Genomic DNA, 18,405 nt, shown 5'->3' on the forward strand with positions numbered 1-18,405 from the left:
ATATATATATAAATATTTTCAAAAATATGTAATATATAATTTCAAAATGTTTTTAAAAACTATATTATACATATTTTCAAAATCGTTTTAAAAACTATATAATATATATTTTTTTCAAAATGTTTTAAAATCTATATATTATATATTTTTCAAAATGTTTTAAAAACTATATAATATATAAATGTTTTCAGAAATGTTTTCAAATCTATATATATATAAGTTTTCAAAATGATTTTAAAAACTATATATTATATATTTTTCTAAAATGTTTTAAAAATTATATACTATATATATAGCTTTCAAAAATATTTTAAAATTATATATTATATACATTTTCAAAATGTTTTAAAAATTATATATCACATGTTTTTTTCAAAAACCGTTTGCAGACTATATATATACAGGGCCGGTTTGGGCCTGTGCGGGCTGCCCAACCGCACAGGGCCCAATGTTTTAAGGGCCTCCAAAATTTTTTAAGTCTTTGTATATATATATATATATATATATATATATATATGTATGTATTTAAGATGTTTGACCCAAGAATTTTCAAGTCCAAGGCCCACATTATTACATGAAGATATTTTTTACCACTATTTAACGTTTTCTTATAGTTATAATAAATTTTAAAATATTAGTGAACTTCTTTATATATCTAATATTTTAGTTTTAAAAGACTTATTTTACTATTACTATTATGGCATAGGGCCACCAAAATTTACAAGACGGCTCTGAATATATATATAGATATATATGTATAAAATAAAATAAAATAAAAAAAGAAAATGAGTGTCTACACATAGATCATCCACCTTCCCTGATTATCTCAAAAAACGCCGACCACAATAGTTGTTTCGTCAGATACCCACATTACATCGTTCGTGTTTGCTTTTACCCAATTTCTTTGTGATCTCTCCCAACAATTCACAACACCAAAGATATGCATGGTTTGAATCACGCTCAGGTTGTGATTCATTTTCATGGTGTATTTCGTCATGGAATCACCTACTTGTTTATGATAACACATTCTCTTTCTATGTAATTTTCGTCAAAAATAGGAGCGTTTCTCTTCTTTCATAAATTCCAACATATGATGACAAAAAGTGAGTTCCAATTGTAATTCGTAATGATATACGTACATCGTTTACTCGTGTTTCTATTGAACCAAATCTTTGGTTCCATTTATCCGATTTTGTTAGTTGTTTCCAAACAACCGCACTTCTCGCAAAACATGATTAGTGTCTTCACAGAAGAAACAAAGGCAACCATGCGTCATATGTCTCCAAAACCTTTCCATGTTGGTTAATAATTTAGCATTTCTACCCAACCAAACCAAACCAAAGTTCTAGCTAATACGTTTGTGACACTTTAAATTTTTAATATCCATATTTCACGTTTAGTTAGTTTAATTAACAATACAATTAATTTTATCCGTAATTTAGCATTAACAATGCAATAATTAAATTCAAATTATTGTTATTATATATATATTTCATCCACCAAAAGTTTACTCTAGGCATAATAGATTTGAAACAACATAATAATTTCAAAATATAACTTCTAAAAATTTAAAAAATTATATATTATTTTCAACAATTTTTTATGTTGTTACTACAAAATTTCAAAAATAATATCTTATCTTCCATTGTTTTTAAATTACAAATACTAGAGGTGATTTATAATATTAACTTTTAACTATATTTATAAATAAATAAAATTCATGTCCTCTTTTCTTCTTCTTTTTATAAAAAAATATAATAAGTATAATTTATTATGTTCAATAATTACAATTTTAATCTATTGTCTAATTTGTCTATTTACTTTTTTATATTTTTGTAATCATATAAATGAAACATAAAAATACTAAAAAAATATTGTAGAGAAATACTTTATGCTTTGACTTTTAAGCCTACTGACCTTTCAAGACCTAACTCCTAACCAATCCAAACATCACGTGACCTCCAGCCTACACAGCTTTCTCACGTGTCATACTAACCATCCAATAAATATAGATAATTAAAATTAAAAAATTCCAATCAATCCTTATTTTAATAAATTTTGCAATTTAATCATGTACTTAAAAAGCTAGGCTAAATGACATTAATGGCCATTAAAATTTTATAGTATTTCATTTTGGTCACCAAACTTTTAAAATACATGGATCCAACTATTGACAGTTGTGGATTTTAAAGTTTAAGATTTTAGTTTCGTTATAATTTGAAGAGAATAAAGACGTTTGGATAAGTTTGAAGAAATAGAGCAAGTTAAATGATCTTTTCAGCAGGACAGGCCATTTAACGATGATAAAAAGATGATAACATTGAGGATTGCTAACTACCAATTTGAACAAAGAGGTTTAGGTGGCGTTTGGTTGACATGAATCCCTTGGAATTGAAATCTAATTCTATCACTTTCCTATGTTTGGTTCAAGTTTTCCAAGGGAATTGGAATCCCTCATGGCTTCAACTTTCCATCAAATGAGGGAAAGTGAATTACATCCAAGAATAGATGAAATTCAATTCCCTTGTTGGAGGGAATTGAAATTTGACCATACTACTACCCTCATAAATCTTTTGGTAACTTATTCATATATTGAATAAAAATATTTTTTTATTATTTCGGGTCGGGTTTCTAATTCATATATTCGAGTCAGGTTGGGTGAAATTTTATTTTGTTCGGGTCGGGTTTTTTAAGTGTGATATTCGGGTCGGGTCGAGTTCGGGTTTAGGGTGAAAAATACCCGACCCAAAAATATATATAATTTTATCTTATATATTTAGGAATAATTACAATAATACCCCTCTATATATAATTTTTTTCAATTAAATCACTATTTTTATTGAATAAATTCTTTTTTTATTATTTCGGGTCGGGTCGGGCCGGATTTCTAATTCATATATTCGGGTCGGGTTGGGTGAAACTTTATTTTGTTCGGGTCGGGTTTTTTAAGTGTGTTATTCGGGTCAGGTTCGGGTTTAGGGTGAAAAAACCGGACCCGACCCGAAAAATATATATAATTTTACCTTATATATTTAGGAATAATTACAATAATACCCCTTTATATATAATTTTTTTTTCAATTAAGTCAATGTTTTTATTGAATAAAAATATTTTTTTTATTATTTCGTGTTGTGTCGGGTCGGGTTTCTAATTCATATATTGAATAAAAAATAGTTGTTGGTATATTTTTTGGTAACTAATTAACATACTCCGATTGGAATGTATCGAAATATTGCTTTATCTTTTGGTAACTTATTAACATATTTTGATTGCGATGATTTTAACTTATGATGTTTATTAGCATGATTTTTATAATTTATTAAAATGAATAATCAATCAATAAAATGAAAATTTAATATTTTTTAATTTTTTATAATATATTATTACATGTAAGTTGTAAAACAAACTAAAATAAAGCAAAAAAAAAGGGCAATTATATCATTTTACATTATTGAAATCAAATTCATCTGACATGTCTATGAACCAAACAAAATATGAACTTGGATTCCAATTCTCTCATAAACATTCCAACGAACCAAATGCCACCTTAGGGTTTTTAGGGGGTGTTTCAATGGGGGAATGTGAGATTCCCATGGGAATGTAATCCACATTCCCCCGTTTGGTTAGCCCGGGAATCTCATTCCCGGTAATGTAAGATTACCAATAGTAGATTTTTTTGGGTATATTATCGGAAATGTCATTACCTCACTTTCCTTAGGTATTGTTGGATTACTGGGGTTTTGGACTAAAATGCCCTTAATATTTTTTCTTTCAAAAATATCATTCTTCTATCATTGAATAATAAAAATTCTACGAATGTTAAATTACAAATTTATCCTTAAACTATTTTAGATTTACAAAAAAAAGTCTATAATTAAAATTTTTATATGAAGTTTAGGGGTTAAAATAAAATTTTACCCTTTCATTAAACCTTTTTTATATTTTCAATTTTGTAAAAAAAATTATATAAATTTTATGAATTTAAATTTTTTAAAGAAAATATATAAATATTTTCCAACTTGTTAAAAAAACAAATATATAATAAGGGCAATTTGGTCAAATATACATTCTAATAATCTTTTATTCCTTTAACCAAACACGATAATCTTACATTCCTGCTAAGTCAACCAAACACAAAAAGACAACATTCTCAGTAATCTTATTCCCTGGTAATCTTATTACAATCCCATTGGTAATCTTATATTCCGTGAACCAAACACACCCTTAGAATTTTTTAGTATGCCATATTAGTTTTTGTCAACAACATCTAATAATAGTTTAATAATTATAATATAAATTTTAAACGTTCAATGACCATCCATATAATTTACCTAAAAGTTAAAAAAATAAATTCACATGATCTCCCGATTTATATATTCTGATCCAAAACTCATTGAGTGATAAAATAGAATGTTATTCCCCATAGAAAATTTAAGTTTGAGTTGTTATGTTTAAGGGTATGTATGAGTTGTAAGTAAACTAAGAAAATTATGAGCATCTACTACCTTATAAATATTACAAACTATTTAAAAAAAAAATAAATCTTAATCTAAAATGATATTTTCTATCAAAATTTGGTCAATTTACCATTTTTGTTATTTTGTCATGACTAACAATAAAATTAAAATTTTAAATAGTATAGGGACTTAAATTACTAAATTATAGTATAGGGATTAAACGGACAATTCAAAATATAGAACAAATATTGATTTAAGAAATTAACCTCAAATTTTTTAACTTGTTAAATACAAGGATTATAAGTAAACATTACCAAAGCACAGGGACCGATAGAATATTTTGAGCCTAACAGAAAACCAATCCGCATGACTTTAAAACCAAGCATCTGTTCTATTCTTCTTTCGGTATAAATACATGTTTTCTATTCCTCGTTACCATTTTCTTTCTTTTTATTCCTTGCTTTAATCTTCCATTTTTTCGTCGGAAAACTAACGAAGTTGGAGTATGAGTGAAGATGAATGGATCAATCAAGCTTTGACCGATTCCACGTTGGCGGCAAAGGTCTTACTCAGCCTCTTCCAACCGTTGCGGTCAGGCAACGCCACGTCCCAAGCTTTACAACTCGAGTGGAGAGTCCGTCAACGCCGGTCCAAGCAATCTCTTAAGAAGAAAGCCGAGCCGACTCGTGCCAGCCCCAACACGCCACTTTCTTGGAGCGGTGGCGTGTCTGTTAGTGGAAGCGGTAGTGGTGACGGCTACGAGGAGTCTAGCCGTCCTCCTTTGAAGCCAGTTGAAAACTCTAGATCTAAGGTTCGCGTCTTTTCTTTTCTTTTCTTTTTTTGTTTGGACTCAGTGAGTCGTGTTGTTGACTCTGGTTTCAGTTCGGTACTTTCTCCTGTTGTCGCCGTGTAGTATTTTTTCAGCGAGTCTATATTTAGGGTTTTAGCGTAATTTGACCTCAGATCAGCATCGTTTCAGGTGACCGGATAGATTTTTTCCCTGCGTTGACCGAAATGCCCTTTTTCTTTTATTCTTCGATGATGAATTTCGGTGACTTCCATTTAACGCATAGATTCACTTTTTTGTCTTTTCAAGTTTTCATCGTTCTCGCAATGCTACTCGTTCATCCACTTGTCGAAAAAGTCTAAAAAACCCTTTTATCCGTATTTTTCGACATTCAATTACATTTTGAATCGAATTGAATCAAACCTTTTTATATTTATAAAATTTAAATTCTCTTTTTAATCGAATTGATTATCCGATATTGATACATTAAAATGACGAAATCGCCCTGAACAATAGTCAAACCAATTGGAATTTCCGAGGGGCTACATGGTCAAAAGAAAGATATGATCCGCCTGAATTATCGGGTGGCGAATCGTCGTGGCAAAATAGGTTGTTTGAGTGTGGTTTAGGGTTGGTTAGTGTTGGTGGCTTTCAGCCTTGTATATGTGTACTTAAAAAACTGTGTTCTGTTTGGGTGAGGGTTATTATCCAATGTGGTCGCGACCACAGGATTTTCTATTTGATCTGACGTGATTAGAGTATATATATATCATGCCGTTTTTTATGCCCTTTTTGAAGGGGCAGCGATTTGTGAGCATGACAGGCTGTAGTGGGAGAAAAAAAGTACGCCCCCTTGGTGGTGGTTGTGGCAAATGGCATACAAAAATGGAGACAATGTATATAAATTTGGTGGAAACTGTGGGTTCACTATGTGGGGACCACTTTTGCCACCAAATTCAAGGCATAAGCCTGACATTTTGTTTGCTGGTTGGTTATTAGTTGGCTCTACCAAATCCTAAGATTATCTCTCCATCTCCTGTTAAATTTATACAACAATTATTATAAAATTTTATTAATTAAATAATCATTTTGATACAATAAAATTCAATGATTATTTTATATATTTTTTTATAAATTTAATGACTAAAATGATCTTTTAAATATATTTCAATGGCCTTTAATTATTTTAATTTAATCATATTGTTATTTAGGTTAGGATTGAATTTTTAAAATTAAAAGAATACAAAAAGTAAAATTTATAATTGACATATAGTTTGGGGGCTTTTGAGCTAAATATTATGTTGGCAAGGAATATGATTATTGACCTAATTATATTCCCTTTACGCGTGTTTTTGATTCAGGTTGCGACGACAAACGAGATAACTCCTCCCAAGCGGTCCAGAAGGAAAAAGGTGACCACTTTCAACAATTTTGACCTAATACTCTGTTTAATTTTTTTTTTAAATTTGGTCTAAGGTTTCGAGATTTACATTTGGTCTTGATCATTGAAAGGAATTTTATATTAAAATAAAAGTAATATATTTTGAGAGAATCAAAATGTAATTTTCACGACTCGACCAAGATATTACAAAGGATTAAGTTAAATTTTTTATTTTTTTAAAGGGTTAACCATGGATCAAAACTCCTACCTACTCCCTCTTACTTTGCATATTTTTCTGTCTCTGAACTTTCTTTTATTCATATTAGTCCATAGATTTAGATTTTCACCCATTTTAATCCTTTTGTTGACACAGCATACTCTAAGTGCACTGCTTGACATAATCTTGGAGTACCAGGTCATCAAAAGGACTAAAAAGGAAAATTTTACCAAGTTCGAGAACTAATGTTTACAAAAATGTTTAAGAACCAAGTTGAGAGAAGTTGCCAAATTTAGAGACTAAGCATATTCTCTTGGATTTGGGATTTTTTTTTTTTTTTGCAGACACTAGCTGAACTTAAAGAGGACATAAGTTCACACTTAAAGGAAAACAAGAGTTTGAAGAATGTACGTTCTTTAACTTCTTATGCAAGTTTTCTCTGTCCCCTTTATATATCTCAATACTTGTGTTTGAAACATCTCTTTCTTGTTTTTGAAATGTTTTCCATTGAGCAGGAATTGGAAAAGTTGAAGCTCAAATTCGAGAATATCAGAACCGAAAACGAAACGTTGAGCAGAAAGCTCAAATTCAAGAAAGCGAGAGCCTCAAATGAAAGCTCCAAGAGAATGAAGGTGAAAGAGTTTTCTCCTACTTTTGGGACATATATCAGTGTGCTGTTTGCTGTTAAGCCTCCTTATGTTACATGATATGAACCAAAGCTCTCTGCATGTGACTTCCAAGTATTGATTCTCATTCTCGTTTCTCTCTACTCGACAGTTCGATTATCACTCGCATCTGCATCTGAACGATGCAACATCAGAGGTACCCCAACAAAGAGAAGTAACATGTCACGCAAGCATAGCACACAACAAAGACGAACCACCTACGCCTAATCGATGTTCCGAAGGACGGGATATGGGAATCGCAAGCCGCAACGAAACGTCCTTTGAGCTGCCGGATCTCAATCTTCCTGATGATTCGGGTTTTTGAAGTTTGTGGATGGAAAATAAGTGAGAACATCGTTGCCTGATCAACAATTCTTTTTGCCCCCCAAAGTTAAGTGGTAGCTAAAGCATTAACATAAAATAGTCCTAATGGTTGTAAGTAATGGAAGTCAACTTTTATCTGAAATTCTTTTGGGGTTAACCCTTGAGGAATTGTTTTTAACTGATAATTAGTTAGTTATTAATTGCAATTATTGTTTAGATTATTGCATCTATACGTTTTTATAACAATTATTTATACGATTGAATTATCATGAATAATTTTCAAGAGTTGAGACTACAAGGCCAGAAACATTCAGTACCTTGCCACGCACCGGCTTCCTATGTACATCAGTTCCTTTAGAATCGTGATCATCATGAAGGATTTAACTTGTAGTTATGATCGTGTTCTCGGTTGTATCGCGTTTATTGCGATTACGACAATAGCATGTGCTACCAGTCATTACAGATATCACGGTTCTGCAATAACAATTTTAGACGTTAGTTTTATCGCTATATATTAACAGTTGCTATTCCGGCGGATGGTTATATAAATCCCTGATCATGACTAATAGTAGGTCTAATTCAACTCTCACCAATAATCTTTACATGAACATGAGCCAAGCCAGAAATGATGGAACCGAGTTCAGTCTCGAACAATCACTTCTCTATCGTACAACTTCGACACTAGTTTCGCCACGACGTGACAATCTACACACAATCTAAGGTTCTTCACAATCCTTAAGGGTTCCGAGCTAACAAGCCCGAAGGCTGCTAGCTTTTCGCTGTGCCTGTACAATGTGCTCTCCTTATCCTCCCCTATGTCAAGGAACACCTTGGAAGTGTCTGGAGAATACCCTGCAACTTTTAAGTCCCCTGTCATGCTATCTAACTTCAAGAATATTTCTTTCGACTGAGGATGTGAACGGTCGCCGGCGACAAATTCGTGAACAATTCTATTCATCTCAATCAAACTGCAGCCTGGGGTCTTCTTGATTCCTCTTTGCATTATTGGCTCCCTTAGTTCATGCAGACAATCCCATCTTTTGCAAGATGCATATATATTGCACAAAAGAACATAAATGGCCCCGTTTCGGGGTTCTAATTCGATAATCTGTTTAGCCGTCATTTACGCAATTCCAACGTCTTTATGAACTCTACAAGCACCAAGAAGAGCTCCCCAAACAATTGTATTTGGTTCCATTGGCATATTCTTTATAACCTCGCAATCTTCTCGTAAATGTCCCGCTCGACCTAGAAGATCAACCATACACCCGTAGTGCATTACATTGGGTTAACCCATTTTCGGTAGTCATGCTAGCAAAGAACTTCCGTCCTTCACGTACCATGCCGGCATGACTACCGGCACAAAAAACACCAATGTAAGTTATCTCATCTGGGTTTATTGAAGCTTTTAGCATTTCATAGAACATACCAAGAGCTTCTTCAGCATGGCCATTAATAGCAAGACCAACGATCATGGCTGTCCATGTAAAATTTTCCTTCCGTGGCATGTCAGAGAATACTCTTCGCGCTTTTACAATACTTCCGCATTTGGAATACATGTCAATCAAAGCATTTCCCACATCATTCTTGACCTTGTTTCTGACAATATAGATCTTGATCCATTCTCCTATCTGTAACGCCCCTAGATGAGCACAAGCTGTGAGAATACTCACCATAGTGTACTCATCCGGTCGTATATTCGATTCTTGCATCTGTCGGAACAATACCAAAGCCTCTTTAAAACAATTCACTCTAATGTACCCGTCGATCATTGCAGTCCATGAAACATACTCTTTCGGGCATTTGATCGAAATAACTTCTTGCCAAATCAATGTCTCCCTTGTTTATAAACCCTGAAACCATTGTAGTCCATGAAATCACATCCCCTGTTTTCATCCTATCGAAAATCGCAACCGCTACACCCATTTCTCCACAAGTTGCATACATATCAATCAAAGCATTATCCAAAATCAACTTAGGCTCTATCTCGCATCTTTCGATATAGTTGTGAATCTGCTTGCAGGCCTCCAAATCTCTCGATTTAGAACAAGCCGACAGCAAAGAAACCAAAAGTAACCGAAGAAGGAACCACTCCATTCTTCTCCATCTCCTCGAAAAGCTTACATGTTTCGTCGTATCACTTCATTTGATTATATCCGGTTATAATCACATTCCAAGTAATCAAGTCGGTTTTACCAGTAATATGGAAAGCCCGACGTGCTATCTCCATTTGTCCACACAATGAGTACATATGGATCAAAGCATTTTGCACAAAGACATTAGAACATAGCCCGAAATTCACCACATGATAATGCAACTGTTTCCCGCATGAAAACCCAACATTCCTGTGGAAACCCTTGAGAAGGAAAGGGAAAGTGTAGTTATCGGGCTTAACATTCTGTCTTAGCATGTTTAGATACATTGAAATCCCATGTTTTGGAGAATCAATCCTAGAGTAGCCTTTGATCATTGTGTTCCAAAGGTAGACGCTTTTCGGTTCAGGAATCTGGTCGAACAATTTGAGTGCATGGTCCATGTCACCGGATTTGTTGAAACAGAAAAATGAAATAGCTTTGTTGTGGAAGACAGGTGCTTTTGCTACGCCTAATGTTATGGTTCGGCATTGGATTTGTTTGAGTTGGTCCATGGATTTGCAGGTTTCAACAAGAGAGAAGGGTGGGTGAAGATGATGGGAAAAGCGGGTAGAAGCCATTGAAGATTGATTGCTTGGGAAATGGAGTGGTTTGGCAAAATGGGAGATATTGAAATTGGCATTACAATTGCATTGATTTGCTTTGCATGAAAGATGAAAGCCAAAAGGAAAAGAAAGAAAAAAAAAGCTCTGAAGCGACGTTAAGTCGTCTGAATATCAGACGGTTGAAAAGAATCCATATCTTCACAAGAGCGCATTCATCGTCATCGATTCTTTGATGCACCAACCGGGAATCAAACCCGGGTCTATATCATGACAGGGTACTATTCTACCACTAGCCCACTAGTGCTTCGTTGATGCAATTTGTTTAGGTGAATCTTCATTTTCTTTAAATTTGAAACGAAGAGGATACTCAATTATAAATTCAAACCAAATCCGATTTCAAGTTTATAATTTCTCTATTAATCAGGGGTAAATACATGTTAATATATGTTCAAATATTCTCAATCATTTGACAACGAATACTCGTACCTCTTACATACGTGGTGCTAGAGTCTAAGATCTCAATGAATAACAACAATCTTTCACCACTAAAGTCAATTTATTCGTACAAAACTTACAATTTAAATTAACAACATAAAATGATTAATACGATATGATGCAAGCTCTACTTGTAGGTGAAGTTGATACATTTGTGTTCTTAATCGTATTAAGGTGACCCGAAGAAAAGAGACTTCGAATTAAAATTTTATTTGAAATGATGCATAAATAGTGATCTAAGGGGTGAAATGTTGGATAAAGGATAGTTGATAGATTTGATAGGGATAAAAATTTGAGGATGAATCGTGACTCACTACTTATATGGAGATAGAAACAAATGATATACTAAGATGGATGAACGCCACACTTTGAGAGTGATAAATTCGATAGAGATTTAGTAGAATCCACAAATAAAGTTTAATAAGTCAAAGATAAAAAAAATTCAACTTGTATTTTACAAAGAAAAATGTAAGTTCAACTTTTACAAAATAAAATTTGATTATCTATTTATAGTTTTTACATAAAATAAGTGAAAGGGTGAATAAATTAAAATAAATACATGAATAAATTTAATTAATTTTGGTGCATTTCCAAGGGTTAGACGTACAATGCATAAATGATTAAGTGAGTGATTCCTTTTAGTGTTTCAATGAACTTGACTGATGAATCAATTAAATTACATGCGTATTGTCTCTTCATGTATTTGGGACTTCAATGGATGTTTTTAGGCTCCAAATCTTTTTTGATCGCACGTATAAGTAGGGGGATGAATAGTTGTTCTAGCCATGCATTTAGAGAGGTGAATATGTGAATGTATGAGTCGTTTAAGAGACTCCAAGCTTATATGTGTACATAACAAATTAAATTCTTTAAACCCCTTGCTACAGGTTTCCTTATGACATACATCGTCCTCAAGCGAGTAGGCTTTTTGTAGAACCAATATTTTGATATAACAAATAAGGACAAAAATGTTTTTGGATCAAATTGAATTTATTCAAACATTGCAAAAATAATTCAAAGTTTTTAAGTTTTTAAAAAGTGAAACAGATAATTTTGGGCTTGGTTTCGAAACCACTTCAAGAGGTTTCGAAACCCCTATTCAAACGGTCAATATTTTAAGTGAGGTTTTGAAACCCCTATGCAAAATTGCATATTTTTCAGCTCCCAACGGCTCCAAATCACCCCAACAGCTAGTAATTCATTCCAACATATAAAAATAAATTGAGAACACTTGAAGAAGCACACCATCACCTATCCAAGCAGTCAAACACAAGAAAAAAGCTTTTTATTCTTTATTTTTCTTTCTCTTGTAAATATTTGTGTTTTTGTAAACTTAAACTTTATAAAGACCTTCTTTTTTAGAGGTTTTCTTGTTTACAATTATTTTCCTTTGTAAAAAGGTCTTGGTTCTAGCTAAGCCTTTGAACCTCTCTGTCAAGGCTTGCTTGTCATCATTATTGGCTAAACTTTTAATGTGCTTTGCATGATTGGGTTATCTTTAAAACACAGAAGGCCTCCAAAAACTTGATTATATTTGCTTAAAACATTCAATTTTTAAAAACATTCGTTTCCTCTTTTAATATATATATTCTGATTCTCAATTATGATTCAATAAACTAAAAGCATTCTTATTATATAATATGGAATATGAAACTGACAAGTGTTTTCTTTTAACAAACTGAGATGAGGTTCTAAACCAAAGCACCATCATTCTTTATAAGTATACCAACAAAAGCCCAGTTTGAAACTTACAAAGCTTAAACCATTTCCTCGTTAGAAGATATCCGGGTTGAAACGCCCCGGGATCGAGCTGCTTGAGTGTGCTTGTTTCAAATGCATCATCAATGCATAGTTATTTACCTGTAATGTAATGCAAAAAAAATATGAACACTAGTTTGATAAAAACAATAGAATATTGACTTGTTTCATAAATATGCCTGTGTTTTTTTCGGACAACATAGCATAATACCATGCCATGTTGATGTTATTCTTTCCTTATATGTTATAGGCGATGTTTTATTCACTAAATGCAGAGCTTTGAGAGATTTTGATACTGACCTCTAAAGTTCGCAGCTGCTCCTGATACTGTGAAACCAATTGCTTCAAATGTTGCAACTCTTGGTTTTTATCCTGATACTCCTTTTGTCGTTCGTGTTGGACAGCCACAGCACGTTTGAGGACCGTATTTTCTTGGATTAATGCTTCAATTTGTTCTTTTAACAAGAAATTTTCCTGATAATAGAAAACACAATCAAGTCTTCAGTGTCTGATACTAGTTTGTGCCTGAAAGTAGAAAGCTATAGGTAGATATGCCAAGATGGTTAAGAGATAACACCTTGTGAAAACTTTGTGCTGTCTCTTCAGCAGCCAGTTTACTAATGGAATTCTCCAAAATCGCCAGCAATCTAGAGGCACGGGATTTGGCATCATCCATACTTGTAGCACTCATCATCTCCCTCACAAACAAGTCCACCCAAGCAGCACCATCAACAGGCAAATTTTCAGAGACTGATAGATTCTGAACGGTCACAGGAGCAGAGGCTTCTCCATCATTTGTCAATACACCTGCAATTTTTGATGAAGATGTGACATTCCTTAAAAAGTGTGAACTGTCCAGCTTAAAGTAGACAGCATATTGTACACAGTGCACCAATTCAACAGAGAATAATTAATGTTCAGACGGCAGGCTTCAAAGTAGTAAAATTTATATATTTTTTTTCTACGGGTTAGATGATCCAACATAAGGTGTCAAAAAAGAAGATTCTTCAATTCATTCTAGTTAATGTAGCAATTCTGATAAGAGTTGAAAGAAGAACTGCAACTAGTAGAAAAAGGATTATTTTAAAGCACTTGCATAATCTAAGGGTTTACCGACCCCAGGGAAGCCTATATGTTTTATTCCCTTCTCCTTCTGCATATAAATTTAACCATTATGGGTATAGAATATTCTAAAAACTACCACAGTCTAAAACTGAAGCTAGATAGCAATAGCATCAACCAATTCGAGGGTTGGAACTGAAACATTTCCGGTTCATCATAGAAACAATTTTGCAACATCGACCACCAATCAACAATTAAACTATAATTAAAAGATTCCGGGAGAATTAAGAAAAAGAAGATATAGCAGATTGATCAGAAAGTCTGCTGGCAATGCGAAATTTAAATGAATCACAATTTCAAGAATTAGGTACATACCCTGCTCGGCAGTTGTGCCCAATACCTCAACAGAACATGTCTTGTGTCCTCTAGCCTGTGGAGCTCCTAAGCAAAGTTCCTGCAGCCTCTTGACCGCTGAGTCTATATCATTGCCACATTCTAATAGAGCTTTCTCCAGAAGCTGAAAGAAATAATTGCTAATTACTAACAGAAGAGACAGATGTATCACCATTTCAACAGCCAACCATAATAAATCTCTATCATCAATAAAGCAGTAAAAGCAGACATTTTAAAAGCTATGCAACAGAAAAGAAGACGAGAAGGTAAATCTTTTAACCAAACTAAAAGAAGTAATCTCATATACAAAATAAAGAAAAATGAACGGCCACACAACTGACAAAGGAAACACTAACAAAGCATTGATCAAAGATCATCATATAAGTAACCAACTAAAAAAGGAATTCCCAAACGCAGTGTCAACACCAGAGATTTTCCAATTACCAGTCCCTTTCATGGCTCAAATTCACACAACCGCATTCTAATTGTTCAGAATTTACAACTGCAATTTTCAGAATTATACCTTATTCATAAATCTTTTGAAATTCGATTTATTGATAGGATAACAAATAAAACCTACACTTTGCATCAAATTGACGAAATACTGAAGAATTAAATACAAATTAAAAAAGGGGAGATATACCTCGAGGTCCATATGAGGGAAGAGAGCTTGGAGGTGATTGAGAGCAGATAGTGGACGAACAGAAGAAGGAGATGACGGCGAGCAACGCCGGATCTTCTTAGAGGAAGAAGCCGATGGCGGTGACGGAATATCCTCGAAGAAAGATCTTTTGCTGCCGCACACTGCCGCAGACATCCTTTGCTAAATCAAATTAAAAAAATAAACTCTTTTTGGCTCACTATCAATCTCAATCACTCTCTCTTCTCTTCCTTTCCCTCTTAAATTAAGAAAAAGAAGAAAAATTCGAGCTTTCTGGACTGAAATTTTCTATTTGGTTGTCGAGAAAATGAAGAAATCTAATATTCGGGCTTGGGTTTTTTGATCCGTGTTTTAGACCTATATAGCGGTGGTAGACTGGTCGAAATGAAAGCGAAATGCTTTAAAACGGTGCCGTTTCCATTTTTCGTTTTTGGTATATTTTTTAAAATGAGTTGATTAGCGCATGAGGTAGATTCTACAAGATTTTATTAACGTTAACATTAAAATAATAGGACTAATTATGACTTTAGTCCCTTTATTATATTTAAATCAAATATTCGTCTATTATTTGGAAAATCTTAATTTTTTATTAATATTGATTTATTTTTATTATAACTATTATCTAACAATTATAATAATAATTTATTGAGTGATCTTAGTATTAAAATAGTGTTATTCTCTTTAAATGATCGAGATTCGAGTAGTTATGATGTAAGGTGTATGTTGTCAATTGCTTAAAAAATTATAACATATATTATATTGTAATCATTCTAAACATATATAACTACTAAAATTCAGAATATAAGATGATTACAATGTAGTTTTTGTTTAAAATCTTTCTTAATTGTTGATAATACACACTCTCAACAAATACAACTGGAGCACCAGAAAACTCTTCCGCAGGGTAGGCGAGAAGGCTTCCTGATGAGGATTATAATGTTGTATGGTAAGGCTGGAAAGGTAAAGCATGCTATCAATACTTTCCATGATATGCATTTGTATGGATGTAAGAGAACTGTTAAATCTTTCAATGCCGCGCTTAAGGTTTTGATTCAAACTCGTGATTTGGGAGCTATAGAGGCGATTCTCGCTGATGTTCCGTCGAAATTCCTTGTCGAACTGGATACATATACGGCTAATATAGTTATCAAGGCATTTTGTGAAATGGATTTTCTTGATAGGGCTTATTTTTCATGGTTGAGATGGAAAAGTTGGGGATAAAACCAGATGTTATTACGTACACGACACTTATAACAACATCCTATCAAAAGAACCGGTGCAAGATCGGCAGCGGGTTGTGGAATCTTATGGTGTATAAGGGGTGCAGACCTAATCTTACAACTTTTAATGTTAGGGTTCAGTACTTGATTAATAGGAGACTAGCATAGCAAGCTAATGAGGCGATGCGTTTAATGCAGAAAATCGGGATAGAGCCTGATGAGGTTACTTACAATTTGGTAATCAAAGGTTTTTGCCAAGCCGGTTATCTCGAAATGGCTAAAAGGGTCTATTCGTCTCTAGAAGGTCGTAGTAAGCATAGGCCGAATGTTAAGATTTACCAGACGATTATCCATTATTTGTGCAAAGGAGGGGAGTACAATTTGGCCTATGCAAGGTGTATAGATTGCATGAGAAAGAGTTCGTTCCCGAATGTGGATACGATTCATTCACTGCTTCAAGGCCTTATGAGAAACGGGCAACTGTGCAAGGCTAATATGATAATGAAATTGGTTAGGAGTCGGAAACCGCCTTTTTCCTCGACTCAATTAGATTCGTTGCAATCAATTTTGTCGAGGAAGTGATGGATTGAAACCCAACCAGCTTGGTTAATGTTAAACACAGCTCAAAAGAAGCTGATCATTCTTTCACTTGATGCAGTTGTAGTTTTACAAAACTAATTGGAGATTACGGTTCAGAATAACATCAAAGCAACAGCAGATCCCATTTTTTGTTGAATTAATTTGGTGTTACGCTTCAGTTAGTCCGATATTAACTAGAATTCGAATGGAGAGCATAATTCAAATTCTTGTAAGTCATCATCAGGGTTTTAAATAGCGGTCCGCAACCGCAATAGCGCCCACGAAATAACAGTAGCGCTGCCTTCCGATATACCCGCAATAGCTCCCGTTATGACTGCAATCGCGATAAACGAGACATGACCGAAAATGCGACCGCAACCTCGATTTCAATCCCTGGTCATCATGAAACTACGATCTATCCTGATTTTGTCGTTTATTCGACATGAAGCACCTTTTCTTTGCGACTTATTTTCCATGTTTTGCTATTGCAATTCCATTTTTCTCTAAGTGAAACATGCATTCCAATAGGCATGAATTCAATCTCCATGCATGTTTCAGATATATGTTGGTATGAGGATTCTAAGCCGTAATGAAGAATAGAATGACCATATTTTTCGTCGTTTCTGGTTAATCATCACTTATGCTTGCTTAACATATCAGTATCACTCTTCAGTTTTCACTAGAGAACAATGGAAGATGTAGTAGCTAACATTCAACTATATTTCTCTTTGAAGTTTATTGTGATACCAGTAGAAGCCTTGAGGTTCATTTTTCATACGAATCGGGAGCTGCACTGGATGAACATTCGAAATGATTAAATGAATTTGAGTTTCATACGAATCAGGAGGTGCACTGGATGAACATTCGTAATGATTAGAAGAATTCGAGGTCGGTTTCTTCCATGGAAGTGCATTGTCTCTTCTTACATTGGCCCTTCTCCGGAACTGGTATAGGTCTGAAATAATGTCATATGTGTGAAGATTTAGTGTTATCACTGGTTCAAGCTGTCTTTCCTTTTGTTTGTGAAGTGACACTGCTTCTGCTATGGTTCTTTTACCAATGGGGAAAATAGTCGTTTAGTGGAGTTGATTTTACAAATGAATTATTAGATTATTTTAAATTTTTTTTCATACAAGGGTATATATTTCACCTGGTTAATCTTGGAGTGTAAATAAACCGAACTCAAAAAAATAGAGTTATGTTCGTGTTTGATTATAATTTTAAAAATGTTTATATTCAATTTGTGTTCATTTATTTATTTTTGAAGGTATTTGTGTTTGTTTATTTAAGATTTATGAACATATTCTTTTAACATTCACGAACATTTTAGGTTAACATTCGCCATCAACACTCTTTTTATCATTTTATTTGCAAACTAAAGTAACTAATGAAATTAGTTCTTAAATTTATTAGGTTTCATAGTTTAAACTCCAATGTTCATCTTATATTCAATTTAGTACCTATCTTGACAAGTTTATTCGTGAATATAAACTAATTGAATCTACCTTTGTTTTCACCCTCTTTTAGATCTGTTTCTGCATGAAATATACAATGAAATAAGTCCCAAATTACCATTTAAGAATAGCAATATAAAAAATTATTTGAATAAAAAATTGAACAAACACATTGATTTGACTCGATACATTACTTGACACGTTATATGCAGTGTCGACGGATTCTGAGCAACCGGTTTGGATCAAGATGCCAT

The 18,405-nt window shown here is 33.4% G+C and overlaps 2 protein-coding genes and 2 pseudogenes across 3 annotated transcripts; 2 read left to right on the forward strand and 2 right to left on the reverse strand.

The window, feature by feature from the left end:
* Positions 1-4,898: 4,898 nt before the first annotated feature.
* LOC120119887 lies at positions 4,899-12,227 on the forward strand. 2 transcript variants are annotated; one of them, XM_039139683.1, is made up of 6 exons: positions 4,899-5,268; positions 6,606-6,656; positions 7,184-7,249; positions 7,358-7,474; positions 7,620-7,946; positions 12,215-12,227. In XM_039139683.1, exons 1-5 carry the CDS (start codon positions 4,963-4,965, stop codon positions 7,830-7,832), a joined length of 753 nt encoding a protein of 250 aa, XP_038995614.1. In that variant the 5' UTR covers positions 4,899-4,962; the 3' UTR covers positions 7,833-7,946; positions 12,215-12,227. The 2 variants fall into 2 exon arrangements, with proteins under 2 accessions (XP_038995614.1, XP_038995615.1); XM_039139684.1 differs by having other exon boundaries at positions 7,187-7,249.
* LOC120119996 lies at positions 8,418-10,741 on the reverse strand (annotated as a pseudogene).
* A 512-nt stretch (positions 12,228-12,739) lies between the features above and the next one.
* LOC120119860 lies at positions 12,740-15,221 on the reverse strand. The gene is made up of 5 exons (XM_039139660.1): positions 14,881-15,221; positions 14,220-14,361; positions 13,360-13,589; positions 13,083-13,256; positions 12,740-12,884 (listed from the first exon to the last, which is right to left on the reverse strand). Exons 1-5 carry the CDS (start codon positions 15,052-15,054, stop codon positions 12,798-12,800), a joined length of 807 nt encoding a protein of 268 aa, XP_038995591.1. The 5' UTR covers positions 15,055-15,221; the 3' UTR covers positions 12,740-12,797.
* A 140-nt stretch (positions 15,222-15,361) lies between these two features.
* LOC120119997 lies at positions 15,362-16,700 on the forward strand (annotated as a pseudogene).
* Positions 16,701-18,405: the final 1,705 nt, after the last annotated feature.

The sequence above is a fragment of the Hibiscus syriacus genome, unplaced genomic scaffold, assembly GCF_006381635.1.
Source record: "Hibiscus syriacus cultivar Baekdansim isolate YM2019G1 unplaced genomic scaffold, ASM638163v2 tig00110332_pilon, whole genome shotgun sequence".
Lineage (NCBI taxonomy): Eukaryota > Viridiplantae > Streptophyta > Magnoliopsida > Malvales > Malvaceae > Hibiscus > Hibiscus syriacus.

Bases quoted from the DNA above. Each gene is read 5' to 3' on its own strand.
- LOC120119887 (XM_039139683.1), top strand. From the start codon at position 4,963: ATGAGTGAAGATGAATGGATCAATCAAGCTTTGACCGATTCCACGTTG. The intron at 6,657-7,183 runs GTGACCACTTTC...TTTTTTTTTTTG, and splicing joins AGCGGTCCAGAAGGAAAAAG to CAGACACTAGCTGAACTTAA. The intron at 7,250-7,357 runs GTACGTTCTTTA...TCCATTGAGCAG, and splicing joins AAAACAAGAGTTTGAAGAAT to GAATTGGAAAAGTTGAAGCT.
- LOC120119860 (XM_039139660.1), bottom strand. From the start codon at position 15,054: ATGTCTGCGGCAGTGTGCGGCAGCAAAAGATCTTTCTTCGAGGATATT. The intron at 13,590-14,219 runs GTATGTACCTAA...CAAAAATTGCAG, and splicing joins GGGCACAACTGCCGAGCAGG to GTGTATTGACAAATGATGGA. The intron at 13,257-13,359 runs GTGTTATCTCTT...TTCTATTATCAG, and splicing joins CAGCACAAAGTTTTCACAAG to GAAAATTTCTTGTTAAAAGA.